The sequence below is a fragment of the Rutidosis leptorrhynchoides genome, chromosome 7 (assembly GCF_046630445.1).
Source record: "Rutidosis leptorrhynchoides isolate AG116_Rl617_1_P2 chromosome 7, CSIRO_AGI_Rlap_v1, whole genome shotgun sequence".
NCBI classification, from domain to species: domain Eukaryota; kingdom Viridiplantae; phylum Streptophyta; class Magnoliopsida; order Asterales; family Asteraceae; genus Rutidosis; species Rutidosis leptorrhynchoides.
Genome location: NC_092339.1, coordinates 120,001,664 through 120,014,627, shown reverse-complemented (window position 1 = coordinate 120,014,627; position 12,964 = coordinate 120,001,664). Strand labels below are relative to the sequence as shown.

The window sequence follows — 12,964 nt, the reverse complement described above, 5'->3', positions numbered from 1 at the left end:
AAGTAATATTCATGTAAGGACTAGTAAGAGATCATTAGAATTATCTTAGAATTAAGCATATCATAGCATTAAACTAAGACAAGTAAGTTTTACTTGCAAAGTGGCATTTGCAAGATTAATGTATAAGCATACATTAATATCCAATCACATGTATAAGGAAAGAGCAATTCTTGGTTGAGACTTGGTGATCATCCTAAGAATGTCTAGATATATTTTAGATGTACATGTTTTCTTATAACACTTATGTGTTATCATTAATCTAGGCTTAATCATCATTAATGTGTCATTAGGCATGATTGACCAAGATTAGTGTTCTAGTGACCAAAACTCCTTTGGGAATGAAGGAGGCAACTATCCTGAGCATGTGTGAACAAAAGGTTTCTGCGGTCGATCCATGGTCAGCCGTGGAGTCGACCATGCATCCCCTGATTTCACAAATCTGGGTGCGGGTCTCCACGGTCTGACCTGCAATTATTCTAGAAAACACCACAAATTAGTAATGTTACATAAAGTCTCAAAATAAGTTTGACCTATGTTATTTTGAACATTCCCCTTCAAACTTATTTTGAAACAAGTTAAGCAATCCCAATTGTTTAACCAAATGTTCATGCTGACTTACACTTAACCCTTTGGTTAAGATGTCAGCAAGCTGACAATCTGAACCAATCTTTAAAGTGTTAATAACACTTGCAGCCACTTTATGTCTTATATAATGTACATCCACTTCAAAATGTTTTGTTCTTTCATGGAAAACAAGGTAGGCTGCAAGTTGCAAGGCTGAACTGTTATCACAATAAAGATTCATAGGAAGCTCAATCATAATACCCAATTCAGTTAACAGATTAATGATCCAAATAATTTCACAAGCAGTTGATGCCATAGCCCTATATCCAGCCTCTGCCGAGGACCTAGAAACTGTTGCTTGTTTTTTACTTTTCCAAGATATCAATGAATTACAGAAATATACCAAATAACCAGTCACAGAATTTCTATTTAACTTGCATTTAGCATAATCAGAATCACTATATGCATACAACTTAAATGAATCACTTTTAACAAACTGTACTCCTTTTCTAGGAGCACCTTTAAAATATCTCAAAACCCTAAAAGCAAGATTAAAATGAGACTGTAATGGAGCATGCATATACTGACTTAACACTTGCACAGAAAAAGCTATACCAGGTCTTGTAAGAGTTAAATAGATTAACCTTCCAACAAGTTTTTGGTATTCAATTATATTTTTTAGCAAAGGATCTTTGATACTTGGTTCACTTTCAACATTCATATTAAGTTCAATAGGAGTGCCAATAGGTTTGCACCCAAGCATTCCATAATCATTTAACAACTCAAGACAATATTTCCTTTGATTCATACAAATACCCTTGTCATTTGATAAAACTTCAATACCAAGAAAGTATTTCAAAGATCCAAGATCTTTAATCATAAACTTTGTTTTCAAAAAACTCTTAACTTTTCAATTTCTTGTAAGTTATTTCCAGTAACAACAATATCATCCACATAAACAAGCAAATCTATAAAAACATTATTATCAGCTTTAACATACAAAGAATAATCACAGACACTCTGTTTAAAACCATGCTCAACCAAGCAAAATTCAATTTAGAATTCCACTATCTTGGGGCTTGTTTTACACCATAGAGTGATTTAATCAACATACAAACTTTAGTTTCATTTTTAGAAAAATATCCCTCAGGTAACTTCATATAAATTTCCTCATGTAAATCTCCATAAAGGAATGCATTATTAATATCCAATTGATAAAGTGGCCGACCATTTTGCACAGCCAGAGTAATTATGCACCTAACAGTAACATGTTTCACAATAGGAGAAAATGTTTCTTCATAATCTATACCTTCCTTTTGAATAAAACCTTTGGCTACAAGCCTAGCCTTATATCTATCCACTTTTCCATTTGACTTGTATTTAATTCTGTAAACCCATTTACATCCTATAGGTTTTCTATTAGGAGGTAAGACTGTTATAATCTATCTTTTATTCCTGTTTAGTGCTTCAATTTCTTGATTCATGGCCTCAACCCAATTGCTATATTTTAAAGCTTCAAAATAATTTTTTAATTCATAAGATTTTTTAAGATTAGAAGTAAAGCATTTATTTTCTTGATTTAAAAAAGAATAATTAACCACTTTTTCAATTTCATATTTAACTTTTTTCTTCAATAACAAAGTCATCAAATCTTTTAGGTAAAACAGACTCTCCGGAAGATCTCCTTACAAACTGAATGTGATTAGGACTTCTAAATTATGTATTTTGATAAGTGTTATTCTCAGGAGATGATATGTTATCCATGGGAGTTTCAGAAGTGCTATGACCTTCATTAATCACATTATCACTACTAGAAGGACTGTTTCTAGTAGGACTATGCTCATTAATGTAGCCACTTGTACTACTACCTTCACCATCATATTCAGCTCTCCCTTCATCATTGGGTCTTTTGATGTCTTGATCATTTGAAAAAATTATGTCAAAAAACATACAATTTTCTTTATCAGAAGAATCACTCAAACTATTGTCAACAAGTTTTGACTCCAGAGGAAAATTATTTTCATAAAACTTCACATCCCTTGAAAAAAGAACACTTCTGTTTTCTAAATTTAAAAGTTTATAACCCATTTGAACATTACAAAAACCAATCAAAACACATTTAAAAGACCTGCTTGAAAACTTATTTTTTGGATTTAAAACAGTTGCATAACATAAACAACGACCAAAACATCTTAAGTGAGAGAGACTAGGATCCGTTTTAAAAACACATCCATAAGGAGTTTTTCCAGAAAGCACATTTGACAGTGTAGTGACCCGAACTTTTCCATGATTATATATTATATGATATCTATATTTACATGATTAAATGTTTCCAACATGTTAAGAAATCAAACTTGTTAAGACTTGGTTAATTGAAATGGATTTTGTGTTAACGTTTGACCACCCAGTTTGTCCGATGATTCACGAACATTATAACTTGTATATGACATGATATTATATATACAAACATATATATATGTTTAACATGATGAAATGATAATTAAGTATCTCATTATGTATATTAACAATGAACTTTATACATAAAACAAGACTACTAACTTAAGAAATTCAAAACGATATCTATACGTAACGATTATCGTTGTAATAATGTTTTAATATTTATATATCATATTAAGATATATTAGTACATCATGTTATCATAATAATGTAATAATTTAACATCTCATTAGATATAATAACAATGGGATTAATTACATTTAACGAAATTGTTAACTTAAAGGTTCCGAAACAACACGTACATGTAACGACTAACGATGACTTAACTACTCAGTTAAAATGTATATACATGTAGTGTATTAAGATGTATCAATACACTTTTGAAAGACTTCAAGACACATATCAAAGTACTTCTATTTAACAAAAATGCTTACACTTACATTCCCATTCGTTTTCATCAACAATTCTACTCGTATTCATTCAAGTATTGTACTCGTATTATACCCAGCTTCTAGATGTATATACTATTGGTATATACACATAAAAATCTGCTCCTTAGCAGCCTTAAATGATTAATAAACATGTGGGAACCAACCATTTAACATCTATTATGACTAATGAGTTAGAAACAAACTTAAGGATCTTTTTTTTTTCTCTTTATAACAAGTAATCCCTTTTTTATGATTTCACCTCATTTTTCCATTCCATTTTCTCATACTTACACTCCAAATTCTCTCTCAAAATACTCCTAACATCATACTTGATCATCTCCAAGCATTTTCACCATCTTTTAGCTTCAATTACAAGCTTTAATCATCATAAAAACAACCATTCAAGAACACTTCAAGAAATCTTTCAAAATTGCTAGATTACTTCCAAGCTTTCAAATCCATTCCAAGTAATCATCCAAGATCAAGAAACTTTTGTTAATCTCAGTAGGTTTTCATTCTAAATCAAAGGTAAGAATCATATTCAAGCTTTGGTTCAATTTCTATAAATATAACTATCTTAATTCAAGTAGTAATCTTACTTGAACTTGTTTTCGTGTCATGATTCTACTTCAATAACTTCCAAGCCATCAAAGATCCTTTAAAGCTCAAGTTATTTTCTCATCATTTCTAGTAGGTTTACCTACTATACTTGAGGTAGTAATGATGTTCATAACATCATTCGATTCATATATATATAACTATCTTATTCGAAGATTTAAACTTGTAATCACTAGAACATAGTTTAGTTGATTCTAAACTTGTTCGCAAACAAAGTTAATCCTTCTAATTTAACTTTTAAAATCAACTAAACACATGTTTTATATCTATATGATATGCTAACATATTGATATAAAACTTGGAACCGCAAAGAACACCGTAAAACCGGACATACACCATCGTAGTTAAACCGGGGGCTGTTTTGGGTTGGATAATTAAAAATTATGATATTCTTTGATTTAAAAGTTGTTCTTATGGGAAAATGATATTTCTTATGAACATGAAACTATATCCAAAAATCATGGTTAAACTCAAAGTGTAAGTATGTTTTTAAAAATGGTCATCAAGATGTCTTTCTTTCGACAGAAATGACTACCTCTTTCAAAAACGACTTGTAACCTGTATTTTTGACTATAAACCTATACTTTTTCTGTTTATATTATTAATGTTTGGTTCGATACGAAACCATAGCAATTTGATTCACTTAAAACGGATTTGTAACGAAGAAATGGTGGGTAAAACAAAATTGGGAAAAATTACTAGTTTTAGCTACAAAAATTTTTATAAAAATTCTATACTAACCATATCCTAACTAACTTATACTATATATATATATATATATATATATATATATATATATATATACCTTGATAGACCATAGACACGTATACAATATTTTGACATATCATATTAACATCATCTATATATTTTATTTTGGAATAACCGTAAGACACTATATGCGGTAATGCTTGGGTTAGCATATAATGGGTAGAGGTTGATTCTAAAATAATATATATACCTTGAGTTGTGATCGAGTCTGAGACATGTATACACTGGGTCGTGGATTGATTCGAGATAATATGCATATGATAATTTATTTATGTACTACTAGCTGTGGACTACTAATTGTGGACTACTAACGTTGGACTGCTAATGATATCGCATATTTCGTACGCGTTTTCCTTAGCGATATCGGATACATTTTTGGTCCTTTTGGATACGATTTGGTGTTATTTTGATAAGAGTTGTGAAAGTTCGAGTCCTAAGACCAAAGAAATGAATTTTGAAGATATTTGATGGTTTTTAGTGATTTTATATGAAAGCAAGTGAAAGGGATTGGTTTGATTCGAGTTTGGTTCGAAAACAGGTGATTTTAGTGAGTTTTCAGCTCCGATTCAGCAAAAAGAGGTTTGGAGCGCCGCTCCAAAAGGTGGCGCGCCGCTCCAATGGGCATGAAAATCAGTTCGACAGTTTTCAGGAAACCGAAGTCAAAATCACAGCATATGGCGCGCCGCGCAAGGTAATGGCGCGCCGCGCGAGTTCCTGGCGCGCCGCGCCACTTTGAGTTCGGTTCAGTTTTTGTTTCCTATTTAATGCCCGAAAAATACCCTAACTTGACACTTTCGCATCCAGACGATTTCCAGCAGCTTTTTGACGAACTTAGGTGATTTTTGGGGTTTCTCAAGGTGATTCTAACACATCAATCATTCCGGAAACAAGTCTCGATCCGTTTATCATTCAAGATTCAATCATTAATTAGGTTAATCTCTTTGTTTAAAACAATGAATTCTTCTATTACTTTGATTGTGATTTTTGTTCTAGCCATGATTTTTGGCTAAACTTTTAATGTTTGTCTAGATTGAATATTTGCATGTGTTTGGATGATACTTTGTAGTTTTATTAATTAATGCATGATAATTATGAGTTTTGATTAAGAACCATTCTTGTGGGTGTTGATTATTGTTACTAGGTTGATTAGTGAATCTTGTTTGAACAAAGAGAACCCTGTTTCAATTTAGTGATCTAATTTCCAATTGATTTGTCTTAACCAATTGGGTGCTTACTGAACCAAGGGGGTAAACCGGGTAACATTGATTGAACGAAATAGGGGTGAATTGTGTGGAGTGAACGCGTAACCAATTGAATCTTAATCTTATAATTAGTTAATTACTAAGTCACAAACGAAAGAGGTCTTTGGTGAAAGGGAACCCTAAGCCAATAAATCCTAGTTTGACGTGTTTGCTAAAAGAGAACTCTGGGTAAACCGACTCTGTAATTGCGTCCATTGATAAATAGAACTAGTGCTTAATAACAAATCATCCAACACTGCGAATAGGAGATCTAGGCTAACATTCTTCTATCTATTGAATTCAAATATCTTTACTTTTTGTTGAGTCAGCATTTATTTTTATAAACTTAAAAATACAAAAATATCGTCTTTTACTTTTAATCAATCTTTGATTTGGCTAATCGTTAAATAGACACCAAAACAAACTATCTCGTACTTTCGATTTTCGTAGATTAACTTAGTTTATTTTATTAGAACAATCTTAATTCTCACGTTTAAACTGTCCTTGGAACGATTTCGGAATTACCAATTTTATACTATTACACGATCGGGTACACTGCCCGTTAGTGTGTAGTAATCTTTAAACCGGCATTTTTAGAGATAAATTATATACTATATTTTTCACATCAAGTTTTTTGGCGCCGCTGCCGGGGACAGTTGTGTCAAAAATTAAGATTGTTATCTAATTGTTCTTAGTTTAGTTTAGTTATAGTTCATTATTTCTTTTCGTTATTCTCAGTTGAATCGGTGCGTTTAATCAGTTGTTAGTTGTGATTTCGCAGGTAACAGGTAGTGCATGCCACATACGCGTTCTTCTAATTCTCCGATTCATCAACCATTTGCAGAACCCGAAAGAGAGTTATTCAGAGCGTTAAGTCACGAACAACAGTCTACAGTGCATTCATCTTTTTCTTCAAGTGCTAATATAATTAATTTGGGTAGTAGTTCTGAAGCAGTGGTGCCCGATACACCACCTGAAATCAGAGAAGAAGAAGAATCTTACATTTCATTAGATCTTTTCGAGACTGAAGATATGGCTGACTAAGAACAACCACCTCGTCCTCAGAATATGGCACAAAAGTTGAAGGCCACACGAGGGGGCCAAGGCAACTCGATTACTCAACCGAACATCACTCAACCTTTTCAAATTACAGGGCCGATCCTGAATTTGATTTCTTCTGATTGCCAATTTTATGGCAAGGATACTGAGGATGCTAACGAGCATCTTCGTAATTTTAATGATGTTTGCAATTTGTTTAAGTTGCATGAGGTTGCCGATACTTCAGTCAAGACAAGGCTTTTTTCCTTGGACTCTTAAGGGAGAAGCCAAGAGATGGTTAGATAAGCAACCAGAGGGCACGATTACCTCGTGGGAGACTTTGGAGGATAAGTTTTTATCGAAGTTTTTCCCTGCGTCTCGAGCTGCTAGACTTCAAGCAGAAATTTCACAATTCAGACAAAAGAGCAGTGAGACGTTATTTGATGCTTGGGACCGTTTTGCTACTTTGTTACGCTCATGTCCGCAACACGGGTTGAATGATTTACAGAAGGTTCAGATTTTCTACAAGGGGTGTGATATCCCAACTCGTCAGACTATTGATCAAGCAGCAGGTGGTACGTTAATGGATAAGACTGAAGAAGAGGCGTTAGAGATAATTGAAAAGCAAGCTGCTTACTCTCACGAATGGCATCAAGATCATGAGTCATTCCATTCAGCTTCAGTTAAGAAGACCGAAACCCATGGTGCATATGACGATTTTGGGTCTATAAGTGCTAAGTTGGATTCCTTTGGTAGGAATTTGGAAAAGATAAATAAGGATATTCATGGTATGAAGGTAGGTTGTGAGTATTGTGGGGGATTGCATCTGGCAAAAGATTGTGATGCAGGTTTGACTATGAATCAGAAGGAAGAGATAGCTTATATTAGTCAACAGAACAACAATCAGTTTCAGGGACGTGCGCAGTTTAATAGGAATTTCAACAATCCCTATAATCCTCAAGGTAATCAAGGTTCGAGGTTCCAGCCAGGTTCTAGTGTAGGATATCAACAGCAAGCTCCAGGGTATTTTCAGAAACCCCAAGCCGAAGAGAAAAAGTCCAATCTTGAAGCTATGATTGAGAAGCTTGTGATATCTCAAACTCAGCTTGTTACTACTGTTACTCAGAACAATGAGAAGAATGATCAAATGTTTCAAAATCAACAAGCAGTGATTCCGAATCTAGAGAAACAAATTGGTCAACTTGCTAGTCAGAATAATGTGAGGAAACCGGGGGAGTTACCGAGTAAGACCGATAATAACCCAAAGAATGGGCACGTTAATGCTATCACTACACGCAGTGGTTTAGCATATGATTCACCGACTAAGCCCGATGAGGATGATTTACAAGTGCCTTTGGTTAAGGATAGTGAGCCGGTTATTGTTAGTGAACCGGAGGGGGATAAGGAGCCGGAACAGGTGATTGAGAAGGTTGTGAGGGTACCGAAAACTGTTGCTGCTAAACCGATAGTTAAAGAGTATCAACCACCGCTCCCATTCCCGAGGAAGCAGAGACTGGAGAATCTAGAGGCGGAAAAGTCCAAGTTCATGGACTTGATTAAAAAAGTTAACATTAATTTGCCTTTTATTGATGTGATTGCAGGTATGCCCAAGTATGCAAGGTTTCTTAAGGACTTTCTAACTAACAAGAAGAAGCTGGAGAACGTGTCTTTAGTTAGGTTGAATGCCGCATGCTCAGCGGTAGTTGCAAACAAGCTTCCCGAGAAGCTTGAGGATCCTGGGAGTTTTACCATTCCTTGTTTATTGGGTAACTTGGATTGTATGAGGGCGTTGGCAGATTTGGGGGCTAGGATAAATTTAATGCCCTATTCTATTTATTTGAAGCTAGACCCTGGGGAATTGAAACCCACACGAATGGCTATTCAGCTAGCAGACCGCTCTATTAAATTCCCTCGTGGAATTATCGAGAATATGCTAGTTAAGACCGGGTCGTTGGTTTTTCCGGCAGATTTCGTGGTGTTAGATATGGAAGTGGATGATAGGATTCCACTGATTTTGGGTCGGTCATTTTTAAATACTGCTAGGTGTATCATTGATGTATATGTCCAACAGTTGACCCTTCGGATAGATAATTTGCATGCAACTTTTTCAATCGACCATACTTTAAAATACCCTGCGTACACCGATGATGTATGCTATTTTCTTAACACTGTGAATGTCCACTCTGAGTTGTTGCAGGAATTCCCAGAGTTACAGGGTTCAGGAGAGTGTTCATTGGTTAAAATTGATGAAGAGTTACAGGTTGAGGAGGTGGATATTTTGACCACCTTGATGGAAAACGGCTATGAGCCGACTGAGGAGGAGTTCAAAGAACTCGAGCGTGATGCAGATTACCGGAGCAAGTCTTCAATTGAAGAACCTCCCGAGTTAGAATTGAAGCCACTTCCTGATCATTTGGAATACGCTTATTTGCAGGAGAAATCTAAGCTTCCGGTAATTATTTCTTCTTCTCTTACTACAGGTCAGAAAACTGAGCTTGTAACCATGCTGCAGGCCCATAAACCGGCCATTGCGTGGAAAATTCACGACATTAAGGGTATAGTCCCTCCTATTGCACCCACAAAATCCTAATGGAGGATAACTCCAAACCTGTGGTGCAACGTCAAAGGAGGTTGAACCCGCACATGCAAGATGTCGTAAAGAAAGAGATCATTAAGCTCCTCGATGCAGGTCTGATTTACCCGATCTCTGACAGTCCTTGGATTAGCCCGGTACACTGTGTACCTAAGAAAGGTGGTATGACTCTTACCACCAATGATAAAAACGAGTTAATTTCCACTCGGACTGTCACGGGGTGGCGTGTTTGTATTGACTATCGAAAGTTGAACGACGCCACACGTAAAGACCACTTCCCGTTACCTTTCATGGATAAAATGCTAGAGAGGTTAGCCGGGAAACAGCTTTTATTGTTTTCTTGATGGTTTTTCGGGATATTTCCAAATTCCTATCTCGCCCGAGGACCAGGAGAAAACTACTTTCACGTGCCCGTATGGCACATTTTCATACCGACGCATGCCCTTTGGCCTTTGCAATGCTCCGGCCACTTTTCAAAGGTGCATGATGGCCATATTCCACGATATGATAGAGGATTGCATGGAGGTGTTCATGGATGACTTTTCGGTCTTCGGTGACACTTTTGATTCATGCCTTCTGAACTTAGAACGGATGTTGGAATGGTGTGAAAAGTCTAATCTTGTGCTCAATTGGGAAAAGTGCCATTTCATGGTTCAAGGGGGCATAGTTCTCGGGCACAAGATTTCCAAGGACGGTATTGAGGTGGATCCTGCGAAGGTAACGACTATTAAGAACCTTATACCTCCCACCGATGTTAAGGGTGTTCGGAGTTTTCTCGGGCACGCCGGTTTTTACCGGCGGTTTATTAAGGATTTTTCTAAAATCGCTAACCCGATGAATAAACTCCTTGAAAAGGACACGCCGTGGAATTTCTCCGACGAGTGCCAAAAGGCATTCGATCTTCTTAAGGAGAAACTGATCAATGCACCAATCATAATTTCTCCGAATTGGTCCCTTCCATTCGAGCTTATGTGCGATGCTTCCGATTTTGCTGTTGGCTCTGTTTTGGGTCAAAGGGTCGAGAAACACTTCTGACCCATCTACTATGCAAGCAAGACCTTGCAGGGAGTGCAATTGAATTATACTACCACTGAGAAGGAGCTCCTTGCGGTGGTCTTTTCTTTTGATAAGTTCCTGTCCTACTTAGTCTTGTCTAAGACTATAGTTTTTTACAGACCATTCTGCTCTGAAGTACCTATTTTCGAAACCGGATGCTAAACCTCGACTGCTTAGATGGATCTTGCTTTTGCAAGAATTCGACATCGAGATCCGGGATAAGAAGGGTGCTGAAAATCTAGCGGCTGACCACTTGTCTAGAATCGAGAACCCAAATCTCGGAGTCCTTCACGAATCGAGTATCCATGATGATTTTCCCGATGAATATCTCATGGCGATGGACAAGGTGGACGAGTCGTGGTATGTGGACATTGCTAATTATCTCGTTGGGGGATTCTTGGAAAAAGGGTGGTCACATAAAAAGAGGAAGAAATTCTTCAGTGACCTTAAGTACTATTTCTGGGAAGCTCCCTATCTTTTTCGTTGTTGTCCCGATGGGGTCATCCGCCGGTGCATTTCCGGTGAGGAGTGTATGCGTATTTTGACCAATTGCCATAGTGGGCCTACCGGTGGGCATTTTGGACCCCAAATCACGAGGCGTAAAGTCTATGATGCCGGCTTCTTTTGGCCGACAATTTTCAAGGATGCCTATCGGATTTGCAAGTCGTGCGATTCTTGCCAAAGGGCCGGTAAAGTCACCAAACGGGATGAGATGCCTCAACAAAGCATCCAAGTTTGCGAAATATTTGAAGTTTGGGGAATTGACTTTATGGGGCCATTTCTGAAATCTCAGAATTATAGTTACATACTCGTTGCTATTGACTACGTGTCTAAATGGGCCGAAGCTCAAGCTTTACCCACAAACGATGCACGAGTTGTGATTTCCTTTCTTAAGCGTTTATTTTCTCGATTTGGAACTCCTAAAGCTTTAATTAGCGATAGGGGTACTCATTTTTGTAACGCTCAAATGGAGAAGGTATTGAAGCAATATGGAGTTCTCCATAAAGTTTCTACTTCATACCATCCCCAAACGAGCGGACAAGTTGAGAACACCAATCGAGCTCTTAAAGGGATTCTTGAGAAAACAGTGGGTTCGAATCTGAAGGAGTGGGCAAACAAGCTCGATGAAGCTTTGTAGGAGTTTCGAACCGCCTACAAAATGCCAATTGGTACCACTCCTTATCGGTTGGCTTATGGGAAAGTGTGCCATCTCCCGTTGGAGATTGAGCATAAGGCTATGTGGGCACTTAAAAAGTGCAATTTAGATTTGAAGGAAGCCGGATGCCTAAGGGCGGGGCAATTGAATGAGCTTGGTGAATTACGCCTTGATGCGTACGAAAATTCTTTAATTTATAAAGAGAAAACCAAGCTATGGCATGATAGGAGGTTAAAGGGTCCAAAAGAGTTTAATGAAGGCGATTGAGTGCTTTTATTTAACTCTAGATTAAAGCTTCTACCCGGAAAACTTAAGTTCCGGTGGACGGGACCATTTGAGGTTGTTAAGGTGTACCCTTATGGTGCAATTGAGTTGAAAAATGCTAGTGGTACGACCTTTAAGGTTAATGGACATCGTGTGAAGAAATATTTCGATGGTCCATTGGAGATTGATGATGGGGTTCACGTTGAACCCGATCCTAAGGTTACTTGAAGTTGGAAAAGAGTCTTGTGAATGACTCGGTAATAAACTTCACATTGTTGTATAGTTTGTATATTTTGTGCTTGTTTGATGATATGTGCAATGTGATCATGCTCGGATTTTTGTTGGGGTTGTTTGGGGGTTTTTAGGTTGAGAAAATGGGTTAAAATGGCTTAAAAATGCGAATTTTTGAGAAAACAGCATTTGGGGCGCCGCTCCGTATTTGTGCGCGCCGTTCCACATAAAAAAGCCTGATGTGCCAGATATTTGAAAACTCTCGAACTCGATTTTTAGTTATATGGAGCGCCGCGCGGCCTTTTGGCGCGCCGCGCGGATACTTGGCGCGCCGCGCCGTTTGCTGTCGGTCAGACTGTTTTGCCTTTTAATTGATATAAAAACTAATTTTCTCCACCACACAAAATAAAAACCGGGTACCAGCTGTATTTACTCTCCATTCCTTCTTTCTTTTCATTCACAACACCTCTTTTACACCTACAAACACATAGATCCTACAAACCTTAATTTTCAAGTCTTAAGTTTCTTGTGCAATTAACTTCCAATC

The 12,964-nt window shown here is 36.9% G+C and overlaps 1 protein-coding gene across 1 annotated transcript; it reads right to left on the bottom strand.

The window, feature by feature from the left end:
• Nucleotides 1-351: 351 nt before the first annotated feature.
• On the bottom strand, nt 352-1,444 carry LOC139859559 (uncharacterized mitochondrial protein AtMg00810-like). Its single transcript, XM_071848342.1, has 2 exons — nt 620-1,444; nt 352-465 (listed from the first exon to the last, which is right to left on the bottom strand). Exons 1-2 carry the CDS (start codon nt 1,442-1,444, stop codon nt 352-354), a joined length of 939 nt encoding a protein of 312 aa, XP_071704443.1.
• Between the last annotated feature and the right edge of the window lie 11,520 nt (nt 1,445-12,964).